The sequence below is a fragment of the Apodemus sylvaticus genome, chromosome 22 (assembly GCF_947179515.1).
Source record: "Apodemus sylvaticus chromosome 22, mApoSyl1.1, whole genome shotgun sequence".
NCBI lineage: Eukaryota > Metazoa > Chordata > Mammalia > Rodentia > Muridae > Apodemus > Apodemus sylvaticus.
The window spans coordinates 7,190,130-7,210,646 of record NC_067493.1 but is presented as its reverse complement, the minus strand read 5'-3'; the positions used below and the strand labels follow the sequence as shown (position 1 = coordinate 7,210,646).

General features: G+C 38.6%; 1 protein-coding gene across 1 annotated transcript; it reads left to right on the top strand.

The window, feature by feature from the left end:
• The first annotated feature begins 13,675 nt into the window (after positions 1 to 13,675).
• Positions 13,676 to 16,418, top strand: LOC127673249 (zinc finger protein 431-like). The gene is made up of 3 exons (XM_052168839.1): positions 13,676 to 13,724; positions 13,934 to 13,991; positions 15,038 to 16,418. The coding sequence occupies exons 1-3, from the start codon at positions 13,691 to 13,693 to the stop codon at positions 16,416 to 16,418; spliced, it is 1,473 nt and encodes a 490-aa protein (XP_052024799.1). The 5' UTR covers positions 13,676 to 13,690.
• The last annotated feature ends 4,099 nt before the right edge of the window (positions 16,419 to 20,517 follow it).

Below are 20,517 nucleotides of genomic sequence, written 5' to 3'. Positions count from 1 at the left end.
AAGGGTGTGTGGGTTGTGTGATGTCTTCCTTCCCCCACTGGAATTCTCACCTGGCTGTAAGTTGTTGCCACCTCAGTCTCTGTGTCCACTCTGCTGTGAATCGTATTTAAGGTCACTCAATGAACTCCTGTGAGCATCAGCATCACAGGTATCCCATGAATCCCAGAGACTAATATTTATTTTGGTAAATCAAAAACAGTATGACTCATAGGAATCCCGTATTACATGTAGAAAATTGAAATTAATAAGTGTTTACTTACTTTTAAATGTCACGCTCACCGTTTAAATTTAGAACAACTCATAGCAGAAGAATGCATGCATTCTGAGTTCAGGAGATTGGATAACAGCGTAGTGAGTCCTCCGTATATTTAATACAAAAGGAAGAAAAGTATGATCATAATCCCTTGGAACTGAAATAAATAAAATTATTTTATTATTATTAGTTAATTGATTTATTACATCCCAATTGCTGTACCAACCTTGTCCCTCCTTACAGTGTTCTTCACCTCATCCCTGGGTATTCCCTGACCCTAGTGTATCAAGTCTCTGCAGGATTAGGCACATCCAGACACATTGAGACCACACAAGGCAGACTAATACTACATAAATTCCAGGGGGCCTTGGACAAGTCTCATTATTATTATTATATTATTAATTATTATTATTATTATTATTATTATTATTATTTTGCTGGCTCAGTCTCTGCGAGCGCCGAGGTGTACATGTTAGTTGACACTGTAAGTCGTCAGGGCCTCAATCTTTCCCCAAACTCCCCTATGTGATCCCCAATATCCACCTGAAGTATAGCTGTGGGAATCTAAATCTTTCTTAGTCAGCTGCTAATTACAGCCTCTGAGAAGACAGCTATGCTAGACTCCTCTCTGCCACCACAGCACTGAATCACTAACAGTGTCAGGGATTGTCGCATGCCCATGACATCAGTCTCAAGTTGGGCATGTCATTGTTCAGCCATACCTGCAGTCTGTGCTCCAGTTTTTTACCTGTATTTCTTTTGAACAGGACATATTTTGCCCTCTCCACAACAAGGCAGATGTTTTCTAGGTGAGTTTGTGTCCCCGTCCCTCCACTGGGAGTCCTGTCTGGTTGTCTCTTTAGATTTCTTATTCCAACTGTTGTGTGTTTCTGCTAAGGTCGTCTACAATGAGTCCTGGTGGCTTCCATCATCCAGATCTCTGGAACTTCCTAAAGATTCACACACACATACGTCTGACATCTACATATTTCCATTCATTATTCTGGCTCTCTGTGACTCTCTCTCTCTCCCCATACCTGATTCTACCTGCTGTTGTTTTCCCCTTCCTGTCTCCCATCCAGGTCTCTCTCTCTCTTTTAGCCTCCCACATCTATTTTGTTCCTTCTAAGTGGGATTAAAATATCCTCATTTAGGCATTCATTCTTGTTTAACTTTGAGTCAGTGGGTTCTATCATGAGTAATTTGTACTTTGGGGATAATATTCACTTATCACTATGTACATCCCTTGCATGTTGTTGTTGTCCTAGGATATCTCACCCAGGATGATATTTTCTAGTTCTATCCATTTGCCTTCAAAATTATTGTCTTTGTTTTTAATAGCTAATAATCATTTCATTGTTTATGTGTACCATATTTTAAATGTACACATACACATACATGTCCATGTCCATGTACATATACTTACACTTATGCATACACACATACATATACACGAGCCCTCTGTTGTATGTTGGATTATTAAAATGTTTAAGCTGCCATTTCCTGCAGCTGACACTTTTGTTTGCCTCACAGAAACTTTGGAATTTCATGAGATCCCATTTATTTATATTTGCTATTAGAGCCTAAGATACATACATGTGTTCTGTTCAGGAAAATTGTCTCCTTTTTCAAGACTACTCCTATTTTTTTCTTCTATTACTTCTGGATTTATAATGAGGTCCGTGATCCTCTTGTACTTGAAATTTGTGCAGGATGATAAATATCAAGCTATATTCCTTCTTCTACACGCAGAGAGCCAGTAAAGTCAGCTCCATCCATTCTCGGTGCGGTCCTCATTCTATAGGATGGTTTTCGGTTCTTGGTAAAAAATCAAATGGCCATATGTATGTGGGTTTATTTCTGGGTATTGGTTCTATTCCATTGATTAGTCTATCTTTTTCTGTACCAAAACCATGCATTTTATATCAAGATTGTTCTGTAATAGAGCAAGAAGTTAGGGATGGTGATTCCTCCAGATTTATTTTTTATTGTCCAGGATTGTTTTGGCTACCTTGGGGATTGCTATTTCAAGGTTTTAAAATATGTAATGCAATTTTGATTTGAATCATATTGAATCTGTTTATTTCTTTTAGTAAGATAGCTATTTTTTAAATATTTCAATCCTACTGTCCGGGACCATGGGTGATTTTTCCATCTTCTAAGGACTTCTTCAATGTCTTTCTTCAGGAGCTTCAACTTCTTATCACACCAACATGTCACTTGCTTGGTTAGAGTTACATCAGAATGTTTTAAATCATTTACAGCTCTTATGAAGGAAGTCCTACCCCTAATTTTTCGCTCAGGATGATTATCATATTTTTAAAATTAAGGCTGATGATTTGAGTTAACTTTATATCCACCCACTTTGCTGAAGCTGTTAATAAGCTGTAGTAGTTCTCTGGTAGAATTTTGTGGGTCGCATATATATACTATCATGTCTTCTGCGTGTAGTAATACTTATCTTCCTCCTCTCCAATTTGATCCACTTGATCTTCATTTTTTTTTGCCTTTTTGCTCTAGCTAGAACTACAACTTCTACATTGAATACATGGGGAGTGCATGGTCAGCCTTGTCTTGTCCCTGATTTTAGTAGGATTGCTTAAATTTTTTCTGCATTTATTTGAAGTCAGCTGTTGATTTGTAGTGTATTACTGTTATTAGGATATGCTAAGCTCTTTGAATTCCGGTTCTTTTTGAAACATTAAACATGAAAGAATGTTGTGTTTTATAAAAGGGATTTTTCAGCATCTAATGAGATGATCATATGATATTTTTTTCATTTTATTTGTGCATATATTCCATTACATTGATGGATTTTCATATAATGAACCATCCCTGCATTCCTGAGATGAAGCCTACTTGATTGTGGGGAATGATATTTTTCATGTGTTCATGAATTTAAATTGTGAGAATTTTTAACAATTTTAATTTCATTAATCATTTTATCCATATATAATTCAAATGATATTCACCTTTTTGGGTTTCTCCTCCACAACACCCCATCCCATCCTCTCTCAAATCTGTCTCCTTGAGAGTGATCCTCCTCCCACTTACACACTCCTCGCTTACATTTCTAGCATCCCCCTACGCTGGGGCAACAAGCTTCCGTCAGACTAAGAGCCTCCCCTCAACCGATGGCTGATAGAACAATCCTCTGCTACATTATTTTGCATCAATATTCATAAGTGAAAATTGTCTAAAATCTCTTTCTGTGTTGTGTCATTCTGTGGTTTAGGTTTCAGAATAATTTTGCCCTCATAGTATCAGTTAGATATTGTTCCTTATGTTTCTGTTTTGTGGAAGATTTTGAAGTGTATAAGTATTAGCTCTTTTCTGAAGGTCTTGGAGAATTCCCCCATAAATCCGTATAGCCACGTTCTTTGGTTTTCTTTATCAATTTCTTTTTCTTTTATTTTATATATTGGTTGGGTTGCTTTAATGACTGATTTTGTTTCCTGATGGGTTATGATACAATTCATTTAGTTTACCCGATCATGAGTTAAGTTTCATAAGTTGTATCTGCCTAGAAATCTATCCATTTGTTTTAAACTGTCAAGTATTGTTGAGTATACGCTTTATTAAATTTGTAAAGAATTAATTAATTTAGTACTAGAGTAGAAGTCCATACAAACCAACTCCACCTCCCCACACAAGACAGAAACGCTAAAGTGATTTAAGACGTGAAATTCACTCACCACTTTTCAGAATATGTCGGCGAAGGTTCTTAATCATTGCTGTGGCATTGATAAAATACTCTGTCAGGAGAACTGGTTTATTCCGGCTCATGGTTCACAGTAAAGTCCATCATGGTGGGCAATGCCACTCTGAAGTGTGAAGCAGCTGCTCACTCACATCAGGTGTGTAAATAATCAGGACGCCAAGAGCAATGAACGCCTGCTATTGCTCAGCCCCTTTCCACACACTGCCCAGGATCCTAGCCAGGGAATGGTGCCGCCCACAGTGGGTGGGGCTTCCCACACCAGTTAAGATAACCAAGGCTCTCACTTACAGCCACGCCCCGAGGCTCCTCCCCCTTGTTAGGATTCTGTCTATGCTCCTCCCCCAGTTACCTGGCAACAGCCAGGAATGCCCCTCCCCCTGTTACCTGGCAACAGTCAGGTAGGTCAGGTGCACTATATAAGGGGCTGCCTGCCCCTCCCCACTCTCTTATTCTCTCACTCTCAGCTTCTCTCTTGCCCCGTCTTGGGCTCCCCTCCCTTCCTCTCCCCTCCCCCATCTCTCCACATGGTCATGGCCGCCTCTGCTTCTCTACAGTTATTAACATTAACTATAATCTCATGACCTCTGACCCTGCTCTGTCCACACCTCTGTCACTGAGCTGAAAGTGTTTCATGGAAGGAATTGCATCCGTGGTTTGAGGCTGTGTATAAAAGATCCTCAAGAACTGCATCTAAAATCAGATTCAGGGAACATGAATCCTCTAAATCAAAATGTATGGAAAAACATAATCCCTGTATAACAGTAGGGATTTCATAAATATTCATTAAATGGGAATCTTAGGTGAACAGTTTAACTTCTGGTTTACCGTCAATGTTCAAAAATATTTGTTAGGGCTGTAGAGGTTACTTTTTTGTTTTATTTTATTTTATTTATTTTTATTTATTTTATTTTATTTTATTTTATTTTATTTTATTTTATTTTATTTTATTTTATTTTATTTTATTTTATTTTATTTTATTTTCGAGACAGAGTCTATGTGGCTCTGGCTATCCTGGAACTCATTATGCAGACCACAGATCTATCTGCCTCTGTCTCAAGATTGCTGACATTAAAGGCAAGTGCCAGCAGGCTTGGCCATAGAGGTTTATTATACTCTCCTTGTGTGTGTGTGTGTGTGTGTGTGTGTGTGTGTGTGTTTGTGTGTGTGTGTATGTTATTTTATTATTTTATTTTATTGTATTTTTATTTTATTTATTTTATTGTATTTTTATTTTACGTTATTTTTGAGACAGTGTCTATGTGGCTCTGGCTGTCCTAGAACTCATTATGTAGACCATAGATCTCTCTGCCTCTGTCTCAAGAATGCGGAGATCAAAGTCAAGCACCACGAGGCCTGGGCATAGAGGTTTATTATACACTCAAGCCTTTCCACCCAGAGCTCAGTTCTTAATTTCAAAATCTCAGCAGGACCGACCCCTGGCCTGTCTATTCCTGTTCCAGAACAACCCATCCATTCCTAGACTGTGTGAGGGTCTCCTATGTCCCAGGAGTTGCATCGGAACTGGTGGTGTTTCAGACATGGCTATCACCATGACGACAGCTTGGACGGGTCTCCCGCCACTCTCTGCCCTGCTAGGACTTCTCAACACATGTGGGTGGTGTTGGAAGTGTTTGCCATGGCCTTGGAACACAGCCTCAGCAGAGCAGCACTTGACTGAGAGCCGTCTGAGTGATCAAGCCAGAGCCGTGAGTTCTGGGATGCACTCTATTCCCACCTTGGAACAGACCAGGCAGTGTTGCTGACTGAACTGTGTTTAAGGTCGGCCAAGGGTCAAGCCTGTGTGGCCGCAGGGACCTTTCTTCTGCAGGAGGGGAAACTGGTCACAATGTAACGAGTAAGTCCCATTGTGTGTTCATTGTGTATCCAGAATGGCTTTCACTCAAAGCATTCTGACCACAGAGTCTTTCTGTGGGACTTCACACTCATGAGATGTGTGATTCTTGAGGCCTCTCTGCTGACAAATATTCATCAAGAGCTCACCTTGTGTTTCCATTGGGGTGTGTACAGAAAGCAGATGCCGTGAGAAGAATTGTTGAGGAGGATTCTCCTGACCCCGTGAGACTGTTTAGAAAGGCGTGGGGTCAGGGCCACACAGGAAGAAACAGCTACTTGTGAGTCGCCTGTTCTACAAAGTGAGTTCCATCGAGGTGTGAAGAGATTTGTGGTGCTAGGGAAATGTTAGTGATCTATAAAATCACTAGATAGGAGCCGAACTGGTGTAACTTATATTATGGTTGCTATTTTATTTTATTTTATTTTATTTCATTTTATTTTATTCGAGTTATCTTGGTCTCTTCCAAGAAACCACTCTCATGCAGGATGGTTGTGGTGGTTGAGGGCAATGCAGGAACCAGAGTCAAGGAATGAGGCCTGGCAAGAAGGCTAAAGTCTCCATGTGCAGACCCTCAGTCCTCCTACAGAGCTGCAGTCCAGAAAGTTCTTCACCACATGGGGTGCTGCGGCACTGGAGTTCCAGGTGATGGGGACATCAGTGCTCCTCCTGTGAACCCGCTTCTCTAATAGCTATGACTTGTCCCTCAAGCCATCTTCCTTAGGCTATCAGCAAGCCCGAGTTGTTTTCCGAAGGTGATTTGAAACCACATATGTGTTTTTGTTCCTCCGAACATTCACTGTGCTGACAGGATTATGCTCTGCCAGGAGAACAGAGGTGCAATTCTGCAGGAGCTCTGGTTCTGGAAGGTGTGCTCCAAAAGGCTGACAAAAACCCCTGGCACGTTTGATCAAGAATGGTGATGCATTGCAGGTGCCGCGGGTTCAGATTGTTTTCTGCCCTGCTCAACCTCCTGACATTTCAAAAAACAGACTTCATACTGTCTACCTTAGGTATAGATACATCTGGCCCTACAAATGTGCTAAGACTTGTGACACACACACCCATCATGCAATGCAACAAACTCAGTGCAAACATAAATCTCCTTACAGCTGGTTTCCTTTCTGTTCTTCTAAGATTTTCCAGATGGCACAGACAAGTACTCAACTGGTATCCTTCTCAGCTGGACTTTCCATCAAGCTGTAGTTTCCCTGTTGCCTTGGGGCCATGGCCCAAGAGTCCACTTGACAGGGAAAACACAGGACAGCCACGATTGACTCGCTCAAAAACTCTGAGTTTTGTGTGAGTCTTGCAATCCTGGCAGGGCAGGATCATAGTTAGTCACCCTGTTGGCTTGTCCATACTTATAGAGGCCACGGCTGGAGCAGTGACCAAGGAAGGAGCCAGAAGATCCTAAGCTCCCTAGATCTTCTGAGCTCCAGGTGCTGCCACTTCTTCACAGCAGGGGTCGCTGTGGGGCTGCTCTTCCTCCATAGAGGAATGGTAATCGTCTGTGTACATCTTTGGAAGCTCAGGGCTCTACTAACTGCGAATTTCCCACACAGCCAAGTTATTCTTGGCTCTTGGCTTGTGCAAGCTGAAATAATTTCCAACTGTGTTGGTGATTTTGTTTCTTGGTGCTTTCGTTTTGTCAACCAAATCAGATTATGCCCAGCAAGCTGCAATGGGACTTGATTCGAACCCAGGGTGCGCTCCTAAATGCTGAGAGAAAAGCCTGATGCCCAAGGATGAGTCATTCTCTCAGTGAATCCAAGATGTATTACCTGAGACTTCCCACCTCTGCTGAGAATTCCATGTGGTGTGAATTAAAGAAAATGTTGAATATGCAAGGAAAAACATGATGGTCAGTATTTCTGTGCAGTAGTTATTTCCTACACACACTTCCTGAAAAATGAGGTTTAGAGAGCAAGCTGTAATAAATGATACTTATTTGTCGTCTTCAAACTGAGAGCTTTGTGATCACTCTCTAATCTGGTACATGATTTAGCCTACTGAGGGCTTAAACTTTAAGAAAAAACAACAGTAGTAATGCTTATAAAACATTAAGCCCCACCCACCTCCCTTGTCAGTGATGCCCACAATGACAGCCAGTCTCAATGAGCTCCGCCCACTTCCTGTGTCAGTGGCGACCACAATTATGGTGGTTCTGTAATTTTGTGAGAACTCCTTGAGCAGTGCCCAACCATAAATGGTTGTGTGTGGTGATGGCATTGTGTGGACATGAGTGATGGGTCCCCATGCATCAGATGCTCACACTGAATATGTGTGGTGCGGTTTTACCTTAAGTGTCACCATGTGATGCAGCCTTAATGACATTTAGTGGATATCTCCAGAGACTCGCAACATCTCCTGTCAGATTTTATTCTGTATGCTAATAAAATATATAAATGAAATAGACACAATTTAAATAGGGAAAGGAGACTGTCCCCATTTATGGTACAAATATATATATACATAATATAGATATATACATGTATATATATGTTTGTAAATATATGTTTATATATGTTTGTATATATATGTATATTTGTGTATATACTGCTCTCCAAACCTCATTTTTCAGGAAGTGTATGTAAATAAGTACTGCACAGCCAAAACAAACTTCAACAAGGTTCCAGGAAGAACCCTCCTCTTAGTCTGACTGGCAGGTCTACCTGGTGTCCTTGATTGGCCAGTGAGTCTTACCCCTCCTCAAGGTTAGAGTGAGCTTCCAGTCCTGGGCCAGACCTTTCATATATCTCAGGTCAGGTTTACACTCCCATAGCTTTTGTGCCTGTCCTCCAAGAACCTCATCCATCTGCACTCCCACCCAGCACTGGAGCAGGACACACCATTGCAACTGAGGCTGTTCAGCTGCTTTCTCCTCCCCTTTGTTGGCAGTGATCCTGATCTCATCATGACCTGACTTCATAGCTTGCGTTAGAATTCCTCACAGCATTTTCCCTTCTTCTTCTTCCTAAAATCAAGGAGGATAACCTGTTATTGACTTGCATGGGCAATATAAAGCCATTAGTGGAAGGGTTACCAGGCTTTTAACATTAAAGAGGGATTTTAGGAAACAAATGTTTTGCTTTGTGGCCTCTTAAAATTCCCTTCCACCAGATAGCAGGTATGAAACAACCCCATGAGAAAACCAGGAAACAGATGAGAAATACTGTGGAGCACTATTATTATTCAGCAAATCTTTCTCCATGGCAAGGTGGGGAAAAATTAACAGTTGTGTTTGCAGAGGTTCTCTAGATCAGCATATCTCATAGAGATTGTGAAATTTTCTGTGTATGTAGAAAGAAGATTTATTACAATGTCTCAGAGACAGTTGGCTTCTTCCAATAATAGCTGTCTGCCAAGGGAAACTTCAAAATCAAGGAATTATCTTCTGGTGAAAAGGAGCTGCAATTTCCCTGAGCCCAGCATGAAGCCAGAAAACGAAACGCTTGTTTCCTAAAATCACTAGTTAAAGTTAATAACCTGGGCACCCTTCCCCTTGTGGGTCAGATTGATTCCTCCACTGCACCTGAGGAATGGGCTATGCAAGCTATTCACCTTGATTACATGAAGAGGAAGGCAAGTGTGGTGAGGAAAGCTCAAGCAAGTTCTGAATTTAGGTCCTGCAGGGTCATTGCTAACAAGGGGAGGAGCTGGTAGCTGAGTAGACTGAGCTGGAAGAGTGGGATTTCCCCTAGGCCTGGGTGGTGTGAAAGCCCTCTTGCAAGGCAGGCACAAATGCTATGAGAATGAAAACTCCTCCTAAGATCTGGAAAATGTTTCACCCTGGACTAGAAGCTCCCATTAACCTTGAGGAGTGGTAAGGTATACTGGCCAATCCAGACCTCCAGGCACACCTGGAGCCATTCAAAGAAAGAGACAGGATATTCCGGGAACTTTGCTGCAAGTTCACTGTGGCTGTGCAGGCCAGAATAGTACACTGTTTCCTGATATGAAATCTGCTGTTCCATGCTGTGCTGTGAAGGGACATCAGGGAAGCTCTGAAATCGAGACATGGTAAGCACAGGATATCTGCCCACAGTGGGGAGGAACAGGTGGCTGGGCAGTGTGTGCTGGTGTCCTATCAGGGGTTGGATGGGAAACATCAGCTATATGTGATTACATGTGAGGTTTCTAGTGGTGTTTCTTACTTGGTAAATTAGGCGGTGACCTCTGAATATCTTCCCTATCATGGCTGAATCTTCCGAAATCATTTGGACCATTGGTTTGCTTTTAGAAATATCATGGCTGCATTTTTATTCTGTGGCATGTTTCAAAAAACATTTTGTGTTTTACACTGTACACTGTGTAGGCTGATATGAATCTAATAGGTCGATTTTAACATGTGACTGGTGTTTATTTTGTTTTGTTTTCTTTTCTGTTCTTTTATGTTTTTTGCACTATTCCTATTTCTTTACATGTATAGTGTTTTGAATAGAGTGTGGCAGGGGGACTTTATTATTATTTTTTATTTTTGTTGTTCCAATCTATTTGGTATTTTGGATGCATCTTGTTCCTAAATAGGAATCAATGTTTTAATTTAGAAATTATTCATTTAGGATTTCATTAAAACTACATCCTTGTCCTTTGAGCTGATATTCGTCTACTATTACAGTCAATCATAGTACTTGCTTTTGATATGCTGCAGTGTTTCTGGTTATTTAGTCGCAGGAAACTTTTAGACTCCAAATATTTTTTCAACAATAAGTCCATTTATTCTGTTTATCTCCTTTCCTGTTCGGTGTGTGAACCTTGCCTCTGTAGTGGTCAATGTGCAGGCAATTTCAATGGCCTGCTCTCAAGGACTTAGCACCTGCTTAAGTCATTACCTGCCTCCATCAGCTGCTGCTGTTGTCAGGTGTGCTTTATATACATGGAGAACTAGCTTCAGCTGCTCTCTATATTTGTTCCCTGTTTCTGTTCTCTACACATGCCCCCTCTATAGTCTTTCTCTACTCTCATCACACTCCCTCTGCTCCCTATATGTTTTCCAGTCTGCAGGTCCTCTTGTGTACCTCTGTCCCTTCCTCAGATTCTCATTCCTGTCCTTTCCACAAAACAAACTCTTTTGTACCAGATCTCTTGCATGCTTTAATTTTTGAGCATCTGCTGTGACAGGACAAACGGGATTGCTTGGTGACATATTTCCCTGGCTTATCTTCATTGTGTTCCAATGCTGATGTATAAGTACCTGGGTTTGTGGTGATAATAGGTCTAGATACTGATCTCTGTGTTTGTCTTGTTTAAGTGGTAATTTTATTCCTGAGTTCCTTTTTGTTGACTGTATTTTCACTGGATATGGGCTAAGTGTTGCCCCTTTTACTTACCTGTTTGGTGGGTATGTTCAAAAGGGAATGATTGCTAATGTTGAAAGCTTGAAGAAATGGCAGGCAGGAAGATACGATCTTAGCCATCCACCAGGAGACATAGTCAGGGGAGAGGGTAAGCTGTTGCTGGCGTTTGTACACTGTTAAGGACAGCTGTGTTAATTGCATGTGGGATAAATGGTGTGATAAATTTTATGGAAAGCCTAGTTTGTCTCCTGGCAGGCATGGCATATCGTTGAAAAAGGAGTCTACACTCCTGTGTACTGGAATAGGAAGGAGTATTCTGTACCATTGTATATTGGAAAGATAGGACTTGCTTTCTGATTTTAAAATATTTGACTTTCGAGATATTGACTTGAGTATCAGAAGACACTATAGACATTTGAACCATGTAGGAGCTCCTGCAGACTATTAGGATCACTGCAGACTGAATGCATTTTCATTACAGGATAAACCTGAGCCTATAGCATCCAGGGTCAGAATGGAATTGATTGGGTCCCCTGGGTATCCCCACACCATGTGACTACAAGTTTCTGCTGGGTTTAGTGCATCCTCTCCCACTGAGGCCAGATATTGGAGTATAGTTAAAGGAGAGGCAGCAGCTTTAGGGACAGACCCTGTTCCAGTTGTTGGAGGACCCTCATGGAGACTAACCTGAACTTCTGCTACTTATGTGCCAGGGACCTTAGTCCAGCCTATGTCTGATATTTGGTTGGTGGCTCACTCTCTCCGTCTTGCCAACCTTAAAGGTTCCTTGACTTTGTTAGTGTTCCTCCGCTACATGTGGAGTTCCTACCATCTTAAGGGCCTTCAGCCTTTCCCCAACTCTTCCTTAAGCATCTCCAAGGTCCAGCCCATATTTCACTGTGGTTCTCTGCATCTGTTTCAGTCAGCTGCTGGGTGAAGCCTCTCATTGGACACTTATGAATGTCTCCTGTCTGTGAATATATCATTGTATCCATAATAATGTTAAGGATTGGAGATTGCCCATAAGGTGGGTCTCCAGTTGGGCGAGTTTTCATTGGGCAGTCCCTCATTCTGTGCTTCAGGTGTGCCCTTGCTTTTCTTTTAGATGGGACAAATTTTGTTCTATGTGTCTACTGTGCTGTAGTTGAAACTGATCCATCATGTTTAATCACATGCACCCATACAGTCAACATTTGTACTCTGTCCATAAATCACATAAAATGCTTTAAACCAATTTGCATTTAATGCTAAGCTATTTTGCAAGCCCAGTGATTTAATATTTTTTAAATATTATTTCTTTGTTTTTGTTTTTCAAGAGAAAATCTCTCTGTGAAATCCTTACTCTCCTGATAGTCGATATAGGAACCACATAAGCCATCTGACATGGTTTTGCAAAATAAGGATATGCTTTTATGGAACTTTTAATCCTCATGTGTCACTTTGAAATTTGGCCAAATATATAGGTTTATTCTATTTCTCAAGTTGATATATGTTCATTACGTCAATACTACCTGGGCCTTCAGGGTCCTTGGATTCCAGGTGTATGATGTACTTCCTCACACTTGTGATTGTTCTGAAATGTTTGAATAAATAGTATTTTCCTATGTGTATGAATATGAATATCATATGTCTCTTCTTTACTGTTGTCATAAGATTGCCTCAGAACTCTTGATCTTGAAGTAATGAGGAGTTGTTGGTCTCCATCTGTATGTGAGAAATTGACAACCACAATGTGGAAGACCAGCTAGAGCTTTCCATTGCTGAGCTATCTCTCCTATCCTATATTGCTTATTTATGATCAACATTTAAATTACTGTATTTTCATCTGTTCATTTGTAACTGGTTAAGCATGCATTTCCTTTTAGTAAAATTTTATTAATGTTATAGTTTAAACTGTTGCACTTAATGTTTCTACAAGATGAATACGGATCTGAAGTGAATGTATAATTCATTGTGGGAAGTTTTACTAAAGAACTCTGAGTTCTCTATTATTTTTATTTCCTTGGTTGATTTTTATAGGGATTGAGGGTCTTAATATATAACTTTTGATCTCCTAGAACATGATACTTATGCCATGCTGCCATCCACCTCACTGACATACACCTGTTTGTACATCTGTGATTGAAGTCATGGGCAAATACATCCAGCTTGCCCATCACTCTTGTAGTTAGTAAATGTTCATACAATTTTTCAGATGTGTGCTCAATGTTGTGGATCTGTTTCTCCTGCATCTCCCTCTTAATTGGCATTTCTCTGGCAAGGCTGTATCCTATACAAAGTGTTCAAAAGCAACACAGGTAAATCTTATAATTAATGCTCCTTCTAAAAGGACACAGTGATTGTAAATTCTGAGTCAGAATATAAGTGGATCAAGTGCCAATATTATATGAATATGTTTTCGAAAAAGCATGTATTTCCTTTACATTGATGCTAGTATCATGCTTTGTGTTGTACACATATGGGAAATTTAGGATGCAGTGACTTTTGATGATGTGCATGTGAACTTCACTGACGAAGAGTGGAATTTGCTGGATCCTTCTCAGAAGAATCTCTACAGAGATGTGATGTTAGAAACCTACCTGAACCTCAAAGCTATTGGTAAAACTTATTCTTTTTTAAAGAAACAAATGTTTATTGTATATTGATGGTCTTTTACTATTTTAATTGTGAATAATGAAGATCGAGCTGAATAATTCAGCTTCACTAAATTTTCACTGTAACATAAATGGTGCAGGAAAATTCACAGTACCTTGAATTTTTCCTAATTTCCAATAGAATATCATTTAATTTCTTATATTGTGTTTTAGGCTATTGGGAAGACCATCACCTTGAAGAACATTTTCAAAGTAGTACAAGACTTGAAAGGTAATTTTCATGTGGAAGATGATACAAATTTGCCTCTAAGGGATTTTTCATATCTTTTGGAATCTCCAGCGAAAAGCAAAAGTGTGAAATAACAGTCCTTTAAGTGTAACTATGATTATAAAATCCAATATCTGATTTGTGTATCCCTTTAATAAGTAGCTACGGTAGAGCTGTGCTTTGGACCTGCCAATCTATATAGTCCCATAGTACATAGATATTGCATATTGAATAGTGATAAATTTATATCCTAAACATTCTAGTAAGCAAATAGTCCATAGTAAAATTGGTGATACTCATATTCTTGTAGTAATATGATTAAGTTTTGTGAGAGGGCATTTTATGAGAACCAAGAATGTTGTTGTGGAGAAACATTAATCTATATTGCACATGTTATGAGAAATATACAATCAAACAGTGTAAATGCAATGTGTAAACCTTTCATTTGTCATTTTTTTTCAATTAGGTATATCATGTGTTCCAATGGATAGAAACCATGTAAGCATAGGGATATTATAAATAGCAAAACATTTTTTTCTAAAAGAAGGAGAAGATATGTAGTATTCTGCCTTTTATAGACAGTAGGAATATGATACATATTTGCAATTAATTGTTTTTCTAGTTTTATGTGGAATATCCCCAAACTCATAATATAGAAAAAGTCGATGGGTACTAGGAATTTGGAAATTCTGTGTGTCCTGGTTCACAGTTAAATGTGTTGTATTTTACAGTACAGTTAAAATTATGAATACAGTTAGTGTTATAAAGATCAATGTTGTTCAAAGTTTATTCAGAAAGCTGAAATACATCATATCAAAATCCCATATTAAAAATGGACGTTATAAATATGAGCCATGTAATAACTATCACATGTGTGTTGAATAATTCATGATGAGGGAGAACACCATGAACAGACAATGTGCTAAAATCTTAAGATCAGATGCTTCCTTACCATTAAACCAAATTGTAAACATAATTCATATTGATTATATGATTGATCAGAATAATGAATGTACTAAAGATTTCACATTTGCTAATTATCATTGCAGTGTTGTAAGAAGTCATAGTGGAGAGAAACCCTATGATTATAATCAATGTGTTAAAGCCTTTGCACAGTGCAGTACCTTGCAATATCAGAAAAGAACACATACTGGAGAGAAACCTTATAAATGTAATCAATGTGGTAAAGCCTTTTCATATCACAGTAATCTCGAAAGACATAAAAGAACACATACTGGAGAGAAACCGTATAAATGTAATCAATGTGGTAAAGCCTTTTCATATCACAGTAATCTCCGAAGACATAAAAGAACACATACTGGAGAGAAATCTTCTGAATGTATTCAATGTGGTAAAGCCTTTGCAAGACAGAGTGATCTCCAAAGACATAAAATGACACATACTGGAGAGAAACCTTATGATTGCGATCAATGTGGTAATAGCTTTGCAAGACCCAGTCATCTCCAAAGACATAAAAGAACACATACTGGAGAGAAATCTCATGAATGTAACCAATGTGGTAAAGCCTTTTCATATCACAGTAATCTGCAAAGACATAAAAGAACACATACTGGAGAAAAACCATATGAATGTAATCAATGTGGTAAAGCCTTTGCAGATCACAGTGTTCTTCATAGACATAAACTGACACATACTGGAGAGAAACATTATGAATGTAACCAATGTGGTAAAGCCTTTGCAAGACCCTGTCATCTCCAATATCATAAAAGAACACATACTGGAGAAAAACCATATGAATGTAATCAATGTGGTAAAGCCTTTGCAGATCACAGTGTTCTCCATAGACATAAACTGACACATACTGGAGAGAAACCTTATGAATGTAACCAATGTGGTAAAGCCTTTTCAAGACCCTGTCATCTCCAATATCATAAAAGAACACATACTGGAGAGAAACCTTATGAATGTAATCTATGTCGTAAAGCCTTTGCAAGACACAGTAAACTCCAGTATCATAAAAGAACACATACTGGAGAGAAACCTTATGAATGTAATCAATGTGGTAAAGCCTTTGCAGGTCACAGTGATCTCCAAAATCATAAAAGAACGCATACTGGAGAGAAACCTTATGAATGTAATCTATGTGGTAAAGCCTTTGCAAGACCCAGTAAACTCCAATATCATAAGATAACACATACTGGAGAGAAACCTTATGAATGTAACCAATGTGGTAAATCCTTTGCAAGAACCAGTGATCTCCAAAATCATAAAAGAACGCATACTGGAGAGAAACCTTATGAATGTAATCTATGTGGTAAAGCCTTTTCACGTAATAGTAATCTCCAAAGACATAAGAAAACACACACTCAAAAGAAACCTTACGGATATAATCAATGCAGTAAAACCACTGCAACACCTATTAATTTCCACTATGATCAAAGAACACATACCAGCCAGAAATATTATTAACGTAATCAATGTGGTAAAGTATATTCAGAGGGTCGATATCTGCAAATTCTCTCTGCTGGAAAGAAACCTACTGAGTATAATTATGAATTAAATGGGAGTTAGGGGGCTATCATATTGGGAATATGATAGACATTGGTGCTTGGGATTATTTCCACTCAGGAGATGGTTCTTTTGATGCCTTGGCAAAGAAGATTGCTTCCTTTTACCCTTGTCTGAAGAGTTTCCTTGAGGTTATGTGAAAAGATTTACATTAATTGCTTTGACAAAGTAAGTCATGAAAATCACCACATAGAATTTTGACTTACAGGTTTTAACAAGCATAGAAAACTAAGAAACGAAAAATACAAAATGTAAGGTTCAAAATACAAGGCATCATCAGGACGTTGAAGGAAGCTAAATCCTGTGATCAAGGATATACGATTTTGTTAAATGAATGGTTACATTAGGGCAAGATTCCAGCCAGCTAAACATATAGATTTGCAGTTTTATCAATGTGAACTGTGTCATGTTAGGAATTATTATTTTCTGGTTATTGTTTTCATCTGGAGGTATGAATAAACAAGTATGTGTCAAACTGAGAAGGGAACTTGATTGCTATTCTGGGTTTTCAATTTAATATCTGAAAGGAAAAGCTTAGGTCCAGGCATGGTGTTACATGATTTTTATCCCAGAGTTCAGGAGACAGAGCCATGGAGATCTCTGAGTTCAAGGTTATTCTACTGAGCAAGTTCCAGGACTGCCAAGCTTAGTCAGTGAAGTTTTTGAAAAATAGAAAATGGGTGATAATGTAATGGAAGGGGCCATGTTTCAGGTACATCAAGTGGCAGAACTCAGCAGCTTTGTCTATGTGGCTCTGGATTTAGAGGCAATAATAGAAGGGACTAATGAGACACTTAATGCTGGATAGCTGTAGTTCAAATATTAGAGGTGATGTAGAAGAAATCAGCATCACTGAGGTGAAATCTTCTGGGTAGTGTTTTCTGAGTGAAAAAGAAGGAGTGTTCCAGAGATTGCCAAGGTTCGAACCTGTGTTGCAGCTGGACTTGGTCATGTGTAAGAATCACAGAGGTGGTCATGGTTTTGAATGCATGAAGTTGTCATGCAGAACAGCTGAGGCTTGACACTATTGAACAAGTGTAAGGGGAGGCTATGGGTCAACTATGAGACTATTTGCAACAGAAGAACCCAGCATACTGAATATGCAAGTACCATGGGATGATCAGCAAGAAGAGAATGAGCAGGAGAGTGGAGCCAAACAGATCTTAGAGTGGTACAGAGGGCAGAGCTGGAGAAGTGACCCAGTTTGCAGGGGCAGAGTAATCATGTGTGGATCCTGGGGATTGAAACATGAAGCTGTGATATTAAAATTTCCCTGGAGACACCAAGATTTTGAGATGTTAGATCTATGTGATGCCTGCTCAGGAAAACTGTTTAAGGGAAGAAAACCACTCAAAGAGAAAGAATGGTGATTCCGTAAACAATGCAGAAAGGAGTTGGAGATCAGAAGAATACTTTGAATCTGAACTGGATATGCAGAGTTTAGAGATTGCTCAGCTGGCTTTTGGTCTTCTTTAGGTACAGGATTTCCTCACAATAACCTTTAGGAATGGTGAAGTGTATCTTGTTTATATGAAGACATATGATGTACATTTGGTTTTTGAAAATATATGTGATTACTATTATATGATAGGATTAATCTCAAAAGAGTCTTTCACCTTTGGACTCTTAACATTTTTAAAAGTGCTATAGAGGATGTGGAAATTTGGAGTTTGAGCTCATTTATCCTGCATGTTTAAGTATGATCCCTATATACTCATATGTTTGAACAATCATATTGGGGGCCAGGCAGTGGAATGTGATAATTTAAATATGCTAATCAAAGTGAGTGACATTATATGGTGGTGTGGCCTTGTTCGAGGAAGTTCATCACTGTGGGTGTGGGCTTTGAAATTCCTACCACTACTGAAGAGACCCTCCTGTTAGGTCCCTGGAAGACAGTCTCTTCCTAGCTAACTTTGGATAAAAATGTTGAACTCTCAGCTTCTTCTTCAGCATCATGTCTGTCTGCATGCCTGCCATTCACGCTGCTATGATGAAAATGGACTAAACTTCTGAAACTGTAAGCCAGCCCTAATTAAATGGTTGCATTTATAGTAGTTGCCTTGTTCATTATGACTTTACATAGAAATGGACATGATAAAACAGACACACGGTGAGTTCATTTTATGTGGTCAAGATTTTGCATAGTTCTGTAGTCTTTATTTTCATTGTAGAATATGTTTTAGAGAGAAACATCATGAATATGTTTAGTTTAATGAAGCCTTTGTACACCTCTATAGTCTTCATCATTATGAAACTATTCATACTGGAGAGAAATTCTATCAATTTTAGCAATGTGGTAAAGCATTTATGTTATGAGATTCACTGAGTTTCAACACAATTTAAACATCAGGGCAACACAAATGATAAGAATTGTTTGTAGTCAAACCATTACTGATTAATGCATCCTAGAATAATATATTAAGAAGCTTATCTGAATCATCCCATTCCGTCCCCACCCTGACCCAGAATATGATAAAGATTTCAAACCTGAAAACCACAAGCATCCATGCTAAGTTACAGCTACATTCCCCACCAATCAGGGTTTTCTTCTGTTGTTACTCTATGTGAAATGATACAGAATGTAGGTTTTATGATTTACCCTATCACACCCACTGGTTCTATTGTAGTTAGGAACAGGAATTTTATTTTAATGTGTAAAACATGGATAACAGAAATTACGGCTAAGAGCAGTCTCTATTTTCTGGGGAATAAAACAAATGATGAAATGTTGCCAAATATTTTTAAGTATGTAGGTCCCCTATCACCTGGGAATTGAACTTAGTTACAACTCATGATTAAATGGGGTTGCCAACCAAAAGGCAGTCCTTAGAGCAAGCTTCTTTTGCTTATTCCCGATATTTGCATATCATAATCATATTTGGATATATAACAGAACACATTGAAGAGAAAACTTATAAATACATACAAAATATGATAAAATATTTCACCATAGTTATCTATGAATGCATAAAGATACATCCCTGAGAGAAATGCTGGGAATAAGCCATTTGGTAATGAAAGACTTTGCATGTAGCAGTTCTCTTAGAAACCATAAGGAAAAGTCATAATGCAGAGAAACCTCATAAACATAGACAATGTGTTAAAAGTTTTACTTTCTAGTATTTTTATACAAGAGTAAACTCTTTAGAATGCAATTAAGCTATTAAAGCGTCTGCATATCACTGTAGTCTTTGAGAACCTTCAAGAATACCAAAAGTAATCTGTGACTAAAAAGATTTTGGTAAGTTCTTAGCCAACGTATCTTTATTGAGGTACTCAATGTTATTTATTTTTGTAGGAAAAAATGTGACAAGTTTCAATAATCAGTTCAAATTTTATGATATATCTACATTTATTTGCACTTGCAAACTAATTTTTACCTATAAAGGCCACTAATTTTTATTTTTTTAATCATGTATCCAACAAGATTGCTGACAGTGTTCATCAGCTCTAGGAATTGCCTTTTTGAAGTTTTGGTTCCCTTATGCAAACTATCAAATCATCTGTAAAGAAAGATAATTTTACTTCCTCATTTCTAATTTATATTACCTTCCTCTCCTACAGTTTCATTGCTCTAACTAAACATTTATATGATACATTAAATAGATAGTTATAGAGAGAGTGGACCACCTTGTCTAATATGAGAATTAGTGGAATTAATTTGAATTTCTCTCCAATTAATATACTGTTGGCTATAGGCTTGCTGTAAAATGACATTTTTATGTTTAGGCATGTCCCTTGTATCCTTAATCACTCCAAAAAAATTTATCAAAAAGTGGTGTTGAAGATTGTCAGAGAATTTTACATTATCTCATGAGATGATCAATTCTTGGTTTTTCTTACACATTAATCCCATTATGGTGAACCATCACTGTGTTTCTAGAATGAAGCCTTCCTCATTGATCATGGTGGATGATCTTTTTATGTGTTTTATATTTTATTTTGTTTTGTCTATTAAGTAATTTTACATCTGTGATTTTAAGGATGACGGGTCTAT